The sequence below is a fragment of the Spinacia oleracea genome, chromosome 3 (assembly GCF_020520425.1).
Source record: "Spinacia oleracea cultivar Varoflay chromosome 3, BTI_SOV_V1, whole genome shotgun sequence".
Taxonomy (NCBI): domain Eukaryota; kingdom Viridiplantae; phylum Streptophyta; class Magnoliopsida; order Caryophyllales; family Amaranthaceae; genus Spinacia; species Spinacia oleracea.
Genome location: NC_079489.1, coordinates 30,113,268 through 30,133,240, shown reverse-complemented (window position 1 = coordinate 30,133,240; position 19,973 = coordinate 30,113,268). Strand labels below are relative to the sequence as shown.

Sequence of the window (19,973 nt, the reverse complement as noted above, 5' to 3'; positions counted from 1 at the left end):
ATCAAAAGGATACTGATCGACAACGTCAGCTCGGCAAATGTATTGTTCTTGGAGGCACTACAGGAAATGGGACTCGAAGAGAAGAACATCGTCAGGAGATCAGCAGTCTTAGTAGGGTTCAGTGGAGAATCGCTGCGAACAGACGGAGAGATATCATTACCCACATATGCAGAAGGTGTAAACATCATGACTAAGTTCAACGTCGTCGACTGCCCGTCAGCATACAACGTCATCTTAGGGTGACCATGGATCCACAAAATGAAAGCAGTACCATCAACATACCACCAATCAATCAAATTCCCGACCAAATGGGGCGTCATGCAGATCAAAGGACAGCATAGGGACACAAAGAAATGTTATGAAACCGCACTGAAACCATCAAAATCATCCATCTAGCAATTACAGCCAGGGTCGACAGCAGACAAACCGGACGACCAACAGATCGATGAGATAATATTAGACCCGACCAAGCCAGACCAAGTCGTAAGGATTGGAGCGTCACTGCCTGACAACATCAAAAGTCAGATAGTAGCGTTCCTAAGAGAAAACTTGGACTGCTTCGCCTGGTCGCACGAGGACATGACAGGAATCAGTCCGGACGTCATCACCCACAAACTTAACGTCGACCCCAACTTCAAACCAGTAAAGCAGAAGCGACGAAAGTTTGCACCCGAAAGGAATAAGATCATAGATGAGGAAGTTCAGAAATTAATAGATTCGGGGAAAATCAGAGAGGTTAAATATCCAGACTGGCTAGCAAATGTTGTCGTCGTCAGCAAGAAGAACGGGAAATAGAGAGTCTGCATCGACTTCATGGACATCAACAAAGCATGCCCCAAAGATCTGTTCCCTCTGCCACACATAGACGATATGGTCGACGCCACCGCCGGTCACGAGCTACTCACCTTTATGGAAGCCTACTCGGGATACAACCAGATCCTCATGCACCCGGAGGATCAAGATAAAACATCTTTTGTAACAGATAGAGGAATTTATTGTTATAAAGTCATGCCTTTTGGTCTTAAAAATGGCAGGTGCAACGTATCAGCGACTAGTCAACAAGATGTTCAAAGATCAACTCGGAGACACGATGGAGGTCTACATCGACGACATGTTGGTGAAATCAAAGAAAGCGGACGACCATGTGGAACACTTACGACAATCCTTCGAAATACTTAGGAATACGGTATGAAACTTAATCCTACTAAATGTTCTTTTGGAGTGTCCGCAGGAAAGTTCTTGGGCTACATCGTCACCCAACGAGGAATCGGGGCAAGCCCCGACCAAGTACATGCAATCATCAACATTCAATCGCCCAGAAACATAAAAGAGGTACAGCGTTTAACAGGGAGAGTGGCGGCATTGAATCGTTTTATATCTAGGTCGTCGGACAAATGTCGTCTATTCTACGATGTTTTACGCAAAAATAAAGGTTTTAATTGGTCCTACGACCACGAAACGGCTTTGCAAAACCTCAAAAAATATCTGATGACGCCACCCCTCCTGTCTGAACCCAAGGAAGGTGAAGTCTTACAACTTTACCTTGCCGTCAGCACAAAAGCAGTCAGCGTGGTGTTAGCCCGAGAAGACGAAACGCAACAGCTGCCCATCTACTACATCAGTAAGTCCTTGTTAGAGGCAGAAACCAGGTATTCCTCCCTCGAAAAACTCGTTCTAGCACTCGTCACTGCAGCCAAAAAACTAAGGCATTATTTTGAAACTCACCAAATAGTGGTGATGACTAACTATCCAATCAAGTCTGTGATGCGTAGGCCAGAACTGACAGGTCGAATGGAAAAATGGACGATGGCACTCGGAGGATTCGACATCAAATACCAACCGAGGCGGCTGTAAAGTCGCAGGCCCTGGCAGACTTTGTGGCAGACTTCAACCCCGACTTGGAGAAGATAGCAGACGACGAAGTCAAACACATCAACAGTATAGGCGGAACGTGGACACTCTTCGTCGACGGCTCATCTAACTTTCGTGGTGCAGGTTTGGGCGTCGTGCTGAAATCACCACAAGGGGGCATGATAGCACAGGCCATATGCTGCGACTTCAAAGCGACGAACAACGAAGTAGCGTACGAGGCATTAATCGCCGGAATGACGTTAGCTGAAAAATTAGGAGCAAGCGGACTCGACATCTTCAGTGACTCACAACTAATTGTCAACCAAATCAACGGAGACTACGAGGCTAAAGACCTAAAAATGACCTTGTACCTCGAAAAAGCCAAGAAGTAACCACAAAGTTCAAACCCTTCTCCATTAAACAAGTACCACGAGACCTAAACACACAGGCCGACGCACTCACAAACCTAGGATCCGCACACAGAAAATCACCATTCTCGACCATACCCTTAGTACACCTGTTGTCACCCGCAATAGAAAAAGACATCCCACAAAACGCTAGCCTCGTCCTATCAACCACAAACACAGACAGCTGGACCAAACCCATTCTCGACTACCTAACACACGAAACCCTTCCCGTCGACAAGCTCGAAGCCAGAAAAATACTTTTCAAAGCTTCACGATATGTGATTTTGCAGGATGTGCTATTTAAAAAATCAGCCAACGGAATGATGATGCGATGCGCAGAAAAGACAGAATGGGAAGGACTACTCCAGCAATATCACGAAGGAGAATGCGGAGGACACGAGGGTGGATGAAGCTTATCTATGAGGATCAAAAGGAACGGATACTACTGGCCGACGATGTTCAAATATACCATGAGGTACGTTGCCAAGTACGACAAATGCCAAAGGCACACAGGTATGACACATAATCCATCAGAATTCTTACATCCAACTTTAACACCGTGGCCTTTCATGAAATGGGGAATGGACATCGTCGGTAAATTACCCGTTGCCCCAGGACAAAAGGTCTTTATGTTAGCTCTAACGGATTATTTTTCTAAGTGGATAGAAGCAGGCGCGTTCCAACAAGTGAGGGACAAAGAAGTATGCTCGTTTATCTGGACTAACATAATATGCAGGTTTGAAGTACCCACAGAAATCATATGCGACAACGGATCGCAGTTCATAAGCGACAAGACGAGGGCTTTCTGCAAGACGTGGAACATCGAACTGAAGACGTCGACGCCGAGATACCCCCAAGAAAACGGCCAAGCAGAATCTAGCAACAAGACGATAATCGGATCATTAAAGAAGCGCTTGGACGACAAAAAGGGACGGTGGGCAGAAGAGTTTCCCTCCATCCTATGGGCCAACGGTGTTAGGTTATGATACATATGACAATTCATAAATCATGCGGAAAAACCATAAAGCCAGGAAAGCATATTATTTACACATAATCATTTAGCATAGAATAGATGCATACATGTTGTAGCGTGCCTTCCCTAGCTGCGCCCGAACCGAACAAGAACAAGTCTTTAGGACTCCAAATGTCGTCCCTCCGTAGATAGTCCACAGTACGTCCGGATCCGCCTCAAGTTAGACCAACTAGAATCGCCCTTAAGGTGCTTAGGAATTTCGGCTAGTGTTTGCAAGTGTATGGATGATTTTTATTTCAAAAACTTACCCTTTGAATACTTCAATCGTACCCATAAATTGTGACCCTAGGCACCTATTTATAGGAGTATGGAAAAGGAATTGTAATCCTACTAGGATGTGGATTTGCTAGTTAGAACTTTATTAGGACTCTAAATAACAAAACAAATCTAATAGGATTAGGATTTTAATCTTTGCACAAATCCTAATAGGATTAGGATTTCCCGCACAAGCATTGCACAAGCCGTGCACCCGCGCAAGCCTTGCGGCCCACGACAGGCGCACAGCCCACGCTGATGTGCTCTTGCGCGCGCGCGCCCTTGGCTGGGCCTGGCCTTGCGTTGGGCCTGGTCGAGGCTTGCGTTGGTGCGTGCGGCTCGCTGGGCGATGGCCGGGCTTCGTGCTGGGCCTTCGTCTAGCAGGCCTTCGTCCGATGCTAATTCGTACGATACGCTTTAAATTCCCGATTCCGAAATTCATTTCCGATACGAACAATATTTAATATTTCCGATTCCGGAATTAATTTCCGTTTCGAACAAATATTTAATATTTCCGTTTCCGGAATTATTTTCCGATTCCGATAATATTTCCGATTCTGACAATATTTCCGTTTCCGGCAATATTTCCGATTCCGGCAATATTTCCATTTCCGATAATATTTTCCGATACGTACCATGTTTCCGTTTCCGGCAACATCTACGACTTGGATAATATTTATATTTCCGATACGATCCATATTTCCGTTTCCGACAATATCATCGTTTCCGGAGTATTCATTTCTTGCTTGTGACGATCTCAGCTCCCACTGAAACCAAGATCCGTCGATTCCGAATATCCATAGATAGAGTATTTAATGCCATTAAATACTTGATCCGTTTACGTACTATTTATGTTACCCTACGGGTTCAGTCAAGAGTAAGCTGTGGATTAATATCATTAATTCCACTTGAATTGAAGCGGCCTCTAGCTAGGCATTCAGCTCACTTGATCTCACTGAATTATTAACTTGTTAATTAATACTGAACCGCATTTATTAGACTTAACATAGAATGCATACTTGGACCAAGGGCATTATTTCCTTAAGTCTCCCACTTGTCCTTAGGGACAAGTGTGCATTTCCTAATTCCTTTGTCGCTCGATGCTTGCTCTTGAACATAAGGTAAGAGTTGTTATCCTTATTATGTCCAGAGGTGTTTCTCGGTTTCAGAGTTCAACTGATCAAATTAACAGATAATCATAGCCTATGATTCATCCGAGCACGACCATGCATTTCACAGTTTCTAGCTCTCCGAGTGGCCTTGTACAACTTTTAAGCATCTCATCCCGATTTATGGGAGGACAATCCCAATCTTGCGATCTTGAGATTAGACTTCGTTTGATAGGTGATTACCTGAGCGTTGCCTTTATAGCCTCCTTTTACGGCGCGACGGTTGGTCAACGTCAAAGTAACCAGTTTTCAAACAAGTAATCTCAAATCACTCAGGTATTGAGGATTTAGTGTCTAATAATTTTAATGAAATTTACTTATGACAGATTTTCATCTCTTACAGTAAAGTTTCATAGGTCTGTCCGATACTAGTCTTCCCAAAGTAAGTATCTATGCAAATGATTATGACATTGCCATGTCCACATAGTTCAAGAAACAGAACTACTAGTCATCTTGCATTCTAGTCGTCTAACATTTTCTATGCGTCCGATTTTATAGAAAACTCCGACCAGGGACCATTTTCAACTTTTGACATTCAAGTTCACTTGATAGACATTTCTTAGTCACAGGACTGGTCCTGACAGTCTATCTTGAATATATCGTCAAATTGAAGGGACTCATCATTTAATAAACCACAAATTAAATGGAAAAATGAATTCTATTCATTTATTCTGAATGATTAACCAATAATGTTTTACAAAGATTTAAACTCTAAAACTTTAAAACATTAAACAAGGATATCAAAGCCATTCTCCAATATGCTTGATTCCCATAGCTGCAGTGTGCGAGTTGTGCTTCGCCTGCGGCAGAGGTTTAGTCAATGGATCTGATATGTTGTCATCAGTTCCAATCTTGCTTATCTCGACTTATTTTCTTTCAACGAACTCTCGTAGAAGGTGAAATCTACGAAGTACATGCTTGACTCTCTGGTGGTGTCTAGGCTCCTTTGCCTGTGCAATAGCTCCGTTATTATCACAATACAGGGCTATTGGTCCTTTAATGGAGGGGACTACACCAAGTTCGCCTATGAACTTCCTTAGCCATATAGCTTCCTTTGCTGCTTCATGTGCAGCAATGTACTCCGCTTCAGTTGTAGAATTCGCAATGGTGCTTTGCTTAGCACTTTTCCAGCTTACTGCACCTCCGTTGAGGCAGAAGACAAACCCAGACTGTGATCTGAAATCATCTTTGTCGGTTTGGAAACTTGCGTCCGTATAGCCTTTAACAATTAATTCATCATCTCCACCATAGACCAGGAAGTCATCTTTTTGCCTTTTCAGGTACTTCAGAATATTCTTGGCAGCAGTTCAATGCGCCTCTCCTGGGTCTGACTGGTATCTGCTCGTAGCACTGAGTGCGTACGCAACATCCGGGCGTGTACATATCATAGCATACATTATTGAACCAATCAATGATGCATATGGAATCCCATTCATTCGTCTACGCTCATCAAGTGTTTTTGGGCACTGAGTCTTGCTTAGAGTTATTCCATGAGACATGGGTAGGTAACCTCGCTTGGAGTCTGCCATCTTGAACCTATCAAGCACCTTATTTATATAAGTGCTTTGACTAAGTCCAATCATCTTTTTAGATCTATCTCTGTAAATCTTGATGCCCAATATGTACTGTGCTTCTCCTAGATCCTTCATCGAAAAACATTTCCCAAGCCAAATCTTGACAGAGTTCAACATAGGAATGTCATTTCCGATAAGTAATATGTCGTCGACATATAATACTAGAAAAGCAATTTTGCCCCCACTGACCTTCTTGTATACACAAGATTCGTCTGCGTTCTTGATGAAACCAAAGTCACTGACTGCTTCATCAAAACGTATATTCCAGCTCCTTGATGACTGCTTCAATCCATAGATTGATTTCTTTAGCTTGCATACCTTTTTAGCATTCTTTGGATCCTCAAAACCTTCAGGTTGTGTCATAAACACAGTTTCTGTTAAAACGCCTTTTAAGAAAGCAGTTTTGACATCCATCTACCATATTTCGTAATCGTAATATGCAGCGATTGCTAACATTATCCGAATAGACTTTAGCATTACAATTGGTGAAAAGGTTTCATCGTAATCCACGCCGTGGACTTGCCTGTAACCTTTTGCAACCAATCTAGCTTTGAAAACTTCAAGTTTCCCATCCTTGTCCTTTTTCAGTTTGAAAACCCATTTGCTTCCAATGGCTTGGTAGCCATCTGGCAAATCGACCAAATCCCATACTTGGTTTTCAGACATGGAGTCTAATTCAGATTGCATGGCTTCTTGCCATTGCTTGGAGCTAGGGCTCGTCATAGCTTGTTTGTAAGTCGCAGGTTCATCACTTTCAAGTAATAGAACGTCATAGCTCTCGTTCGTCAAAATACCTAAGTACCTTTCCGGTTGAGATCTATATCTTTGCGATCTACGCGGGGTAACATTTCTAGATTGGCCATGATTCTCACCAGATACTTCTAAAGATCTCTGAGTTTCATCCTGAATGTCATCTTGAGCATTCTCTAGAGTTTGTTGTTCGACTCGAATTTCTTCGAGGTCTACTTTCTCCCACTTGTCATTTTGGAAATGTGATCTTTCTCCAAAAAGACACCATCTCGAGCAACAAACACCTTGTTCTCAGATGTATTGTAGAAGTAATACCCCTTTGTTTCCTTTGGATAGCCCACAAGGATACATTTGTCAGATTTCGGATGAAGTTTGTCTGAAATTAATCGTTTGACGTATACTTCACATCCCCAAATCTTAAGAAAAGACACATTTGAAGGCTTTCCAAACCATAACTCATATGGAGTCTTTTCGACAGCTTTAGACGGAGCTCTATTTATAGTGAGTGCAGCTGTATTTAGTGCATGTCCCCAAAATTCTAATGGAAGTTCGGCCTGACCCATCATTGACCTGACCATGTCTAGCAAGGTTCTGTTCCTCCGTTCCGACACACCGTTCCATTGTGGTGTTCCAGGAGGAGCCAATTCTGATAGAATTCCACATTCTTTCAGATGGTCATCAAATTCATAGCTCAGATATTCACCGCCTCTATCAGACCGCAGTGCCTTAATCTTCTTGCCTAATTGATTCTCTACTTCACTCTGAAATTCCTTGAATTTGTCAAAGGATTCAGACTTATGCTTCATTAGGTAGACATAACCATATCTACTGAAGTCATCAGTGAAAGTGATAAAGTAGCTGAAACCACCTCTAGCATTTGTACTCATTGGTCCACATACATCTGTATGGATTAAACCCAATAGTTCAGTTGCTCTTTCTCCAACTTTAGAGAAAGGTTGCTTTGTCATTTTGCCAAGTAAACATGATTCGCATTTACCATAATCCCCTAAGTCAAATGGTTCTAGAATTCCTTCCTTTTGAAGTCTTTCTAAGCGTTTCAAGTTTATATGGCCTAATCGACAATGCCACAGATAGGTGAGATCTGAATCATCCTTTTTGGCCTTTTTGGTATTTATGTTATAAACTTGTTTGTCGTGATCTAATAAATAAAGTCCATTGACTAATCTAGCAGATCCATAAAACATCTCTTTAAAATAAAACGAACAACTATTGTCTTTTATTAAAAAGGAAAATCCCTTAGCATCTAAGCAAGAAACTGAAATAATGTTTTTAGTAAGACTTGGAACATGGAAACATTCTTCCAGTTCCAAAACTAGCCCGGAGGGCAACGACAAATAATAAGTTCCTACAGCTAATGCAGCAATCCGTGCTCCATTTCCCACTCGTAGGTCGACTTCACCCTTGCTTAACTTTCTACTTCTTCTTAGTCCCTGTGGATTGGAACATAAGTGTGAGCCACAACCTGTATCTAATACCCAAGAAGTTGAATTAGCAAGTATACAGTCTATAACGAAAATACCTGAAGATGGAACGACTGTTCCGTTCTTCTGATCTTCCTTTAGCTTTGAACATTCTCTTTTGTAATGGCCTATTCCATTACAATAAAGACAGCTTGATGTGGACTTGTCCTGCTTTGATTTAGCATTGCCCTTGGACTTTCCACTTTTCTTGAACGGTCTCCCTCTAGCCTTGAGTAAATCTTTGGCTTCACAGTCCAGTATTATCTCAGCCTTTCTGACAAGGTGAACAAATTCTGCAACTGTTTCTTCTCTTGGTTCACTTAGGTATAGTTGCTTGAAGCGACCAAACCCACTGTGTAGTGAATTGAGCAAGATAGAGACTGCCATCCTTTCGCTTATTGGTGTTCCTAGTAGACTTAGGCGATCAAAGTATGAACGCATAAGATCCACATGGAACCTCAGTGGGACGCCTACCCTCTGTTTAGTGCGAAGGAGCTGAACATGTGTTTCTTGGACTTCCATCCTATAACACCTGTTGGGAGAACTAAACTTTAGACCAGACATTGATTCAATCAACTCATGGACGTTCAAGTCCCTATCCTCTGTGCTTCCACGACAGATATCCCTCAGATTCTTGATGAGCGTAAAAGGTTCATAGGCTACAAACCTTCTAGCCCAATGATCAGGGATATTGTTCAGCATGAGACTCATAACCTTTTTGAGATCCGCATCCCAGGCGAAAAATCTCTCAGGGGTCATGTCTCTGGCATAGTAGTTTGGCATGGGATGTAATAGTACATACTCAAGTCCATTGGTCTGACTATTTCAACTAGCTTAGCTTCCCATTCAAGAAAATTTGCTAGGTTCAGCTTGACCATAAGCTCAGAACCCATGATGATGTTTTGATTGTTGTTTGCCATAGTTAAAACTACAATTGAAAAGAATAAACAAATAAATAACCATTCACAGTTTCTCTTAATAAACTTAAATTCTAGCATACATGCATAATTCAATGTTCATTAAGCATTTTATTCAAGTTATGTGTTCCGGCAGGTGTGAATAAAATGATTCCAAGATCCTAAAATCATTGAAGAATTAAGCACAGTTTGTCGACTTAATCCTAAAACATCTTAGGTAAGCAAAAGCCTTTTGCTAATAGTCTAGAAACTATTCTTGGTTGATAGGTACGTCTGAGAACTTATTAGGTAAACCTATCGATTTTGCCACGACATAAAAGGACTCCTTACTTATATCGTTGAGTTTCACCAAAACTAACATGTACTCACAATTATTTGTGTACCTTGCCCCTTTAGGACCAATAAGTAACACCTCGCTGAGCGAAAACTATTACTAGATTGATGTAAAGGATATCCAAGCAAGTGTATATTTTGGCATGACACCTTTTAACTCAATTTTTAAGTTTGGAACTTAAGGCTCTTACTATGTTGGTTAGATTTTAAGTGAACTAAAATCCTTAATCATGCAACATAATCAAGCTTTGATCTCATGCATATTTAAGACATATTTAAAAGCAATAAATAACTTAAAACATGCATAAGATAAATGTGATCTAGTATGGCCCGACTTCATCTTGAAGCTTCAACTTCAAAGTCCGTCTTGAAAATCTCCCTGGGAGGCACCATTTTCTTCAAATAGGATAAGCTATAATTAAAACTAATTACAACTATTTGATGGTACGCAGACCATATTTGAATTGAAAAACAATTTTGGTACTTTAGACCAATTACATTCAAATTAATGGTACGCAGACCATATTTTCTATCCTATTTGGGCCATACTAGTCACTTCATAACCTGCAAAACAGTACATATACAATATATACCATTCACTCATTCATTATCATGAATGGCCCACATAGCTGGTTAGTAAAACACATTATGCATCACATAAACATTTGCAGCAATTAATCAAGGGCACCAATAATCTACAAATTATTCAGTCCTTATTAATTTTAATCAAGTTGTTTTAACCTTAAGGATTTGTAGACCTAATCAAGAGTTTATGACTAAAATGGCTCCCACTTAAACAAATAAATTCATATGCTTTATTAATTTTAAACATAAAAATGTATTTCTAGTCTAACCGAAAACATACAAATTTAATTAAAATTTAAAGCTCATATAAATTTATAATTGAATCCGCTCATTTAATTTATTTTTCAGTCGTATTTAAATTAATTCATGATTTTAATTTTAGTAAAATAATTAGAATAAATAAAATTTATTATAATTATAATATTCAAAATTAAAATCCAAGAAAACAATTTAAATTATTAATTTTAAAATTAATTAAAATTACGAAAACTGAAAATTTCAAATTAAAATTTTAAAACGATCTAATCGTAACGCAACAACCCCACGCAACGCACAGCCATGGGCCACACGCACACAACCATCATTGGCCATGTGCGCGCAACCCATGCGCTGCGTCGCATCGCTGCTGCTCACCATCGCAAGGCGCGCGCCAGCGCTCGTCGCAACAAGCACGCTGCTCACCATCGCTGGGCGCAGCGCTCGTCGCACGCGCACGCTGCTCACCATCGCTGGGCGCAGCGCTCGTCGCACGCTTGCGCGAGGCAGTGCGCGCTGTGGCGCAGCTCGCTTGCTGCCCACACACGACTGCTCGTGCCTTGCTTTCGCCCTTGCCCATGCGCCCATTGCACACAGCCCACGACACAAGGCAGGGCTTCTGCCTTGTGCTCGTGCACCATGCCCTTGCTCGCTGCATTCGCACCGCATGGGCGACGAGCTCCCTTGCTCGTCGTCGCATGCCCGCACTATACAACACCCCTTAAGGGTAACACGTAGCGTCCATTGCTTTGTGCGTGCAAGTTATATGAGCGAGTCGCATAAAAATTAAAAATTTTATTTTCAAAATTAATGACAAATTAATAAATCATATTAATTTCATAATTTTAGGGCGAAAAAATCGAAAATTTATTAATTTATTGATTTCCGATTAACATGGATTCAAGTCTAGGTCATAAAAATTTAAAATTTAACATAAATTTACAATTTTTATGGTGGTTTTTAATCATAGGTATCTAATTAAATTATAACTAATTATGAAAATCAAATTAATTCTAAATTATTCCAATTTTCAACAAATTAATCGTAATTACAAATTAGATTGCATAATTAACAAGGCTAGGCATTCAAACTTGTTAAACATATACAGTAGGTCAATCAAAAATTCAAGATTTAACAACAAGAATCGCAAATATTTAATTTAACATCTTAAATTTACGAAATTTTGCATTCGAAAAACTAAAACCTCCGAAAAGTCATAGTTAGGCTTCGAATTTGAGAATTCTGGGTTCGGCCGAAAAACAATATTTTTGTCAAAATTTTAGAATGCCTTTTACATGCGGAATTGACACAAAAAATCACTCGATTTGGATGAGTAACGAAGAAACTGCCGAAAAACTGCGTACGTATAATTAAATAAACGCAATTTGCAATTAATTAACAATTACGAAAATTAATCACCCCTTTTAATTCTTGCAAATTTGTAATATTTAACCATGTTTATGCAATTTAGATTATGAAAATAATAAGAGGCTCATGATACCACTGTTAGGTTATGATACATATGACAATTCATAAATCATGCGGAAAAATGATATGTTCATATTTTATAGTGTTTTTACCCCCGTCCCTTAGTACTTTTTGATCTCAAATGAGCTCTTCGGAGCGATTTTTAGTACTAATGTGCTCCTTGTAGTGTGTTTGTAGTTTCAGGTTCATCATTGTAGGAATTAGCATGTTTTTGTGCATTTTCTACTCATTTTAATTAATACAAGATATTATGTACTTTCGAGAGCACACACATTGAGTTGGAAGAGTTTTCGAGCAAAGCGGATAGTGAAAGAACTAGAAAACCGACACTCGTCTACTATTTTGATCATAACTTACGTTCTACAACTCCAAATGAAGTGATTCTAATTGGGTTGGATTCTAGACTTCAATAGCTTTCCAACGAGTGGTCACTCGTCTGATTCCGACGAATAATGAAGGAGATATGGCGTTTTAAAGATAGAGGATTGTGCAGTTTGTACGCGCGCCCGGCGGGCGAATGGTTGCCCGACGGGCGAACTTCTGCCCGACGGGCGAACTTCTGCCCGACGGGCGGGAGCTGCCCGACCGGACGCGTGCCGATGATTTCCAGAATTTCTCCCTCCGCCCGGCGGGCAGACCTTCGCCCGACGGGCGGGTTACGAGCTGGTCGCCCGACGGGCGGAAGGCTGCCCGACCGGGCGACGACAACTCAGGGCCCTTTTTCCGCGGTTTTCTTCCGATTTTTCCTTATGTTTATGGGCAAACTATAAATACTAGGCTTAGTTATTTTAGTTGGACATCTTATTTTCTAGTATTAGCCCCTTAGTTTATTTCTCTTAGCTTTGTTTTCTCTCTAAATTTATGCAAACACTTAGTTTTCAATTTCAATAAAAATTCAAGCTTTCTATTTCTCTTGTTCTTCAATTAAGGTATTGTTCTTTATTTCAATTCTTTGTTTAGCTTTAATTATGTTTTCAATCATGCTAATTGCTTTGTTTATTGTTAATATGCTTGAGTAGTCTATTTTCTAGGGTTTGGGGATCCATGAATAATATGAAGGGATATTGAATAATTGTGATTGTTGGCATTGTAATTAATTCCTATTGATTGGTTTATTTCACTATACAATTAGATTTGCGCAGGTTTAATTGTGGTAGTTATGCAATATCAAATTAAGATTCGAGAGATGCAATTTGATGTTTAGGCTTGTGTCAATAGGTGGAATTAGAGTTAATACGTAGCGAGAGCCCGTTAATTCTAAGTCTATGATTAGTATGGATTCGAGAGAGCATGCTAGTCTAATTAATTACTTTGTTGAATATCGTGATTGTTCATTGTCCTGGATTGTTATCTGTTGGTGAACCTATGCCCCTAGATTCCTTAATATATTGATTCCTAGTTGTTTAAATATCGCCGTAGTTTTAGCAAACCATCAAACCAACTCTTGTTCACAATAGTCTAGATTAATTAATTGATAGTTGAAAGAACGTCTGTTTCCCTGTGGATTCGATCCTGACTTCCCTTGCTACCTAGCTAGTGGACCTTAGGTTATTTTTGATTAGGTGATACGACTTTAGCCTGTCAAAAAACCATAAACCCAGGAAAGCATATTATTTACACATAATCATTTAGCATAGAATAGATGCATACATGTTGTAGCGTGCCTTCCCTAGCTGCGCCCGAACCGAACAAGAACAAGTCTTTAGGACTCCAAATGTCGTCCCTCCATAGATAGTCCCCAGTACGTCCGGATCCGCCTCAAGTTAGACCAACTAGAATCGCCCTTAAGGTGCTTAGGAATTTCGGCTAGTGTTTGCAAGCTAGTGTATGGCTGATTTTTATTTCAAAAACTTACCCTTTGAATACTTCAATCGTACCCATAAATTGTGACCCTAGGCACCTATTTATAGGAGTATGGAAAAGGAATTGTAATCCTACTAGGATGTGGATTTTCTAGTTAGAACTTTATTAGGACTCTAAATAACAAAACAAATATAATAGGATTAGGATTTTAATCTTTGCACAAATCCTAATAGGATTAGGATTTCCCGCACAAGCATTGCACAAGCCGTGCACCCGCGCAAGCCTTGCGGCCCACGACAGGCGCACAGCCCACGCTGCTGTGCTCTTGCGCGCGCGCGCCCTTGGCTGGGCCTGGCCTTGCGCTGGGCCTGGCCGAGGCTTGCGTTGGTGCGTGCGGCTCGCTGGGGGATGGCCTGGCTTCGTGATGGGCCTTCGTCTAGCGGGCCTTCGTCCGATGCTAATTCGTACGATACGCTTTAAATTCCCGATTCCGGAATTCATTTCCGATACGAACAATATTTAATATTTCCGATTCCGGAATTAATTTCCGTTTCGAACAAATATTTAATATTTCCGTTTCCGGAATTATTTTTCGATTCCGATAATATTTCCGATTCTGACAATATTTCCGTTTCCGACAATATTTCCGATTCCGGCAATATTTCCATTTCCGATAATATTTTCCGATACGTACCATGTTTCCGTTTCCGGCAACATCTACGACTTGGATAATATTTATATTTCCGATACGATCCATATTTCCGTTTCCGGCAATATCATTGTTTCCGGAGTATTCATTTCTTGCTTGTGACGATCTCAGCTCCCACTGAAACCAAGATCCGTCGATTCCGAATATCCATAGATAGAGTATTTAATGCCATTAAATACTTGATCCGTTTACGTACTATTTGTGTGACCCTACGGGTTCAGTCAAGAGTAAGCTGTGGATTAATATCATTAATTCCACTTGAACTGAAGCGGCCTCTAGCTAGGCATTCAGCTCACTTGATCTCACTGAATTATTAACTTGTTAATTAATACCGAACCGCATTTATTAGACTTAACATAGAATGCATACTTGGACCAAGGGCATTATTTCCTTCAAACAGAACGACGCCTAGGATGGCGACGGGGCAGACTCCTTTCTCACTCGTCTATGGGTGCGAAGCAGTACTGCCCCCAGAAGTGAAACTGCCCAATGCACGATACGGACTCATGACGCCAGAGCAGAACGACGTGGAACTAAGTGAGAATCTCGACAACATAGAAGATCTAAGGGAAACAGCGTTTATAAGGATGGCATCGCAACATAGATCGTCGTAAAGTGTTTCAACAAAAACATAAAGGTGAAAATGTTCAAGGAAGGCAACTGGGTGCTACGCAAAGTGTTCCAAAACACAAAAGAGATAAACGCAGGTAAACTCGCACCAGCTTGGGAAGGACCATACTTGATTGATAAGATCATCGGAAAGGGGGCATACAGACTCATCACCAAAGATGGCAAGTCGGTCCCCCGAAACTGGAACGCCGCCCACCTTAAACTTTATCATTTTTGAACATTCGTCGTTGCAAATTTTATCAGTCGCCGTGTCTTCGTTTCAATTCCTTTTCGTTTTTACCGCTTTATTTTTTATCTAAACCATTACTGACTTAGGCATCGGAGGGTCGTTGGCACCACCAACGGCCTATTCTCCTAGCTACCCATGTTCATTTCGCCGGTAGTACGACAGACAGGCACAACCACACATGGAAATAAGCAACGACGTAGATTAACGATAGACGACGACGCTCCCCAAAAGCGATGACACTCAAGAAAATTGTATCCTAAACAACGACGAGTTGCATCCGAAACACGACGAATACAGACAACACAGGTACTACTTTGTATACGCACAATTTCATCATTCGAGTACCTATTCTTTGTGACATCTAATATACTACGCAAGACGAAAAGTTCAAAACACAGCAGAATATCAAAAGTCCACAAACGAAACACGATTGAAAACCAAACACACTTATCATACATAAAGCAAAATGCACGACCTCCAGGGCCGCGACTTTTAAATACAATTCATCACAAACACACACGAATTATCCGAATACCCCATCGACGACGAGTAAAAACATTCACACAAACCATAAACACACTAAATGTTTAAACTACCTACTATTACACTTCTTCTTGGGTAGAGGCTAGGATCTCTTCCTCTTGCTCTGGGGGCACCACGAAGCCAGCAACGTCCATCACCTCTGTTGAATCTTTCTCCAACGTCTCCTCTTGAGGGGCGACGACGGGGGCATCTCCTTCTTGCTGCACGATGGGGGCATCCTCCTCCTGCTGTGTAGCGGGGACATCCTCGACCAGTGGAGCGAAGCTTGCCTCGATAGCGCCAGTGTTGGCAGTGTCAACCATCTTCGCCAACTCATCCACATCCACCACTAGCACCGGCAATTCATCCATAGTGCCACCGTTAGCCAAATAAAAGTCCACCTCCTTTTGGCAAGGCCAAAGGCTAGTCTCCCCAATCAGGTGAGAGTACATCATCTGAGCCCTCGTCCTCCATATAGCCAATGCCTCACAATCCTTAATCTCCTCCTGCAAGGCATCATACAAACTCTGCAGCCCCTCCATCTCCACCACCTTCGAAGCCAACTCTTCTCGCACCTCCTCGACCTCCTTCTTTGCCTTGGCAATCTGTTCATCTTTAGCCTTCAGCAGCCCATCTTTCGTCTTCACGAAAGACACAAGGTCGGTTACCTTCTTCTCCGCAACCTTGCACTTCGACTCCCAAGAAGACGACGGCTTCTTCGTCGCCGCAACCAACTGACCAGCATCAACCAACTCGTCGGACAACTGCGCACAGTACTTACAAGCAGCCATCGTGGCTTAGAACGCGTGTACACGGTGATGTCTCAACAAATCAAACAGTATACATATGCAGCGCACGTAAAATACACAACAAACGAAAATACAAGAGTAAAAATAAAATTAACAAACACTTACCCGCAAGCTAAGTTCAGCAGCGTCAGAAGCAACAGACATTGGTGCTGCCTCACGATAACGTTGGTACATCGACGGCAAGATCAAGCGATCGACATATGGCAAGACAACGGCAGTCTCATCGTCACCCAAGAAGTTCGGGGGAAACGAGATATTAGTATTCTCAACAACGACTTTCTCAGCAGGGCACTTCTTGGCCGACGATGCAGGAGCCTTGTGTTGAGCAACAACAGTCGACGACACCTTGAAAGGCTTCAGAGGAGACGACGACGCAATAGGGTGATGAACTTCGACCCCAATGATGACAGGCGTCTCAGGCGACGCACCTACCTTGGAGTACCGAGGAACGACCGTTAAGATTTTCCCACCAGAAGACGAAGACGACCTCAGCCGCTTCCTCGCACGTTCTTGTATCTCACTCTACGACATCCTCGACACAGGTCTGGACGAAAAAGTGTGCTCTTCAAAAAAAACAAAACAATAAAAACCACATCGCAAATTCAAACACAACCAAATCAAAAATACCAAAAACAAACAAACAAAAATACCTGAAGTGTCAGCCATTTCACCTTCCTCCCCTTCGGTAGATGACGAGTTTTCTATTACCTCTTCAAGCAAATCCAACCTCTTACGTCGACGAGTCAAACCACCCGACTCCTCCTCCACTTCCTCTTCATCGACGTCGCCTGATTGATCTCCCTCCTGAACTTCCAAGCGACCACCGTCACGACTGAACGACCTCTCCTCGACGGAATTGCCCAAAAATTTGATATACTTGTCGTGAGAGTCCGAGTTCAACTCAGCCAACGACGTCTTGACAACTGCAAAACAAAGCCAAGTAAGGCGACGTTCAGTAAAATAGCAAAAGCCAAAAATGAAAACCAAAATTACCTTTCGTCTTCCACCCTTCAACTAAGAATTTTCCCACTTCTCCCAAAGAATCCTTGTTAACATAAACAAAACGGCTCTGCCAGCCTCTATCATATACAGCCAACCCAACACCTAAGTTCTTCCTCCCTTTCTTCGTGACCAAAGTGTAGCGACAACACTCCTTCAGCGTCAGATCGTAGGTGTACATCAGATCGGTCAAGTCAAACGGCACCTGCCAGTCTGAGGCCGGTAACCCCTTGCACCACAGCAAAAATTTGCCAGATCTGAGGCATTAACTGGCCTGGACTCAGGTGAAACACCTCGACAAAAGACCTAGCTAGAGGCGTGAAAGGAAACTTAAAACCAATTGAAAACGGGTATTCATACATAACCACATATCCTTCAGGGCAATTAAGAGCCTCTTCCTCCTGACCAGGAATTTTTACTTCCGCCGACGGCGGCAAACCGACAAGCTTAATAAACGCCACCGGATTCTCAACAGTGGAGTAAATCGGATTGAGAGACTTAACCCGGCTAGATCCGGCCTCCCCCTTCTCCTTAACCGCAATTGACTTAGATCTAACCATTGTTCTTATAAAATTCTACAGGAAAATCGAAAGAAATGGTCGGAATTTACCTGAATTCGGGCAAACTCAAAGCAGAAAACGATTTTTCTTCCTCATTTTCCTTCTTTTCTCTCTCTTGTGTTTAGATCTAGAAAATGTTTTCGAAATTTTCTGTGTAAAGAAGTTATTGCATGCCGTCGATTCCTATTTATTACCTTTTGGAAGTTATTGCGGTTTTCCCATGATCGAGGCAGTTGTAGACGGTTTATTTTTGAATTTAAATTGTTTCTTTTGCTCTGCATAGATAGACCCCGCAAAATCACAATTGGGGGCAAACTGTTATCCCACTTTTTGGACTAACGGCGTCACTGCTTTGACGTGTGTTCATGTCGTGTCGACCAGGTACTGTCGTGTCACAGGTGACGTCGTGTCAAGCGAACAGGTCGAGCATAGCGTCAGGCGACAAGGCATAGGCGACAAAAGACTAGCGTCAAGGCAAGGGCGACATAGGACCAGTGATGATAGAAAAATAAGTAAAGATAGGTCAAGATCCAAGCCCAAGGCCCAAGGCATGCTGCGCCGTCATACAAACAGAACGAGTCCAAATAATGACCTAGGACTACGGAAGTAGTTGAAGACTGGGAAAAGATCGTGGACCAATGGTCAGTAGGAGATCCCTATCTTCTAGGGATTCTTCCAACGAACAACACCGTTGGACTTCACGTATAAAAAGAGATAGCATCGACATCAGAAGACACAAGTTAACTCAAGCTTTCAAGCACTCAAGCGATCAATATTTTTTCATATTCTAAAGCAATCATTGTATTAGTTCTCTTATTCTTACGAAACATAAACAATTATATAGATTATCTAGGATACTTAGTGGATTGATAGCCTCATATCTATACGCGGTTTTTTACCTTATTCCTGGGTTTTCCGAGTCAACATCTCCCTGTGTCGTGTCTCTCTTGCTATCCACGGTTTTTTACCTTATTCCTGGGTTTTCCGCGTCAACATCTCCCTGTATCGTGTCTCTCTTTTTATTTGCTTTTCGCATTCATTACTTAGTTAGTGTCGACCCAAGCCAAGTGTCGCCCCTAGACGAAATTTGGCATAAACAATCTGTATGATTATGTACTTCGTATATCACACTCCGTCTAACTTAACAAAGATATTGTATTAACATTTAACATAAACGGATTTTTCATGAAATACCCCTGAATTTTCACGAAATTCACCAAATGCCCCTCGACTTTCAGAAATTCACCAAATGCCCCTCACTCTCACTAAAATACCCAAACTACCCTTACACTTAACGGACGTTAAGTCGCCGTTAGCTGCACTTTACTGTTTTGCCCTTATTTGTCTTTTGGGCGCCATTACCCCTCTAACCCCACTTCCTTCTTCATTACAGTTCAAAAAAAAACCCGATTCTCAAACTGCCTCTCTCTCTCTCCCCTGTTCGTCAACCTTCAACCACCATAACTGCATCATCAATCACTGAAAAAGCTTCAAAATTTTGCTGCGCGTTGTGCTGCTGAAGTTGTGTCCTGGGTTTTCAACCCCAACTGATTTCTTAGAAAGGGGGTTTTGCGAATTGCAATAGGAAGTTGAAGAGGTGCAAGTCCAATTCTG

The 19,973-nt window shown here is 41.7% G+C and overlaps 1 protein-coding gene across 1 annotated transcript; it reads right to left on the bottom strand.

Moving 5' to 3' along the window:
- Positions 1–8,378: 8,378 nt before the first annotated feature.
- Positions 8,379–8,948, bottom strand: LOC130469286 (uncharacterized). The gene is made up of 2 exons (XM_056838365.1): positions 8,580–8,948; positions 8,379–8,490 (listed from the first exon to the last, which is right to left on the bottom strand). The coding sequence occupies exons 1-2, from the start codon at positions 8,905–8,907 to the stop codon at positions 8,474–8,476; spliced, it is 345 nt and encodes a 114-aa protein (XP_056694343.1). The 5' UTR covers positions 8,908–8,948; the 3' UTR covers positions 8,379–8,473.
- Between the last annotated feature and the right edge of the window lie 11,025 nt (positions 8,949–19,973).

What these genes read in the sequence shown, in the direction of transcription:
- LOC130469286 (XM_056838365.1), bottom strand. Translation starts at nt 8,907, where the DNA reads ATGGCAGTCTCTATCTTGCTCAATTCACTACACAGTGGGTTTGGTCGC.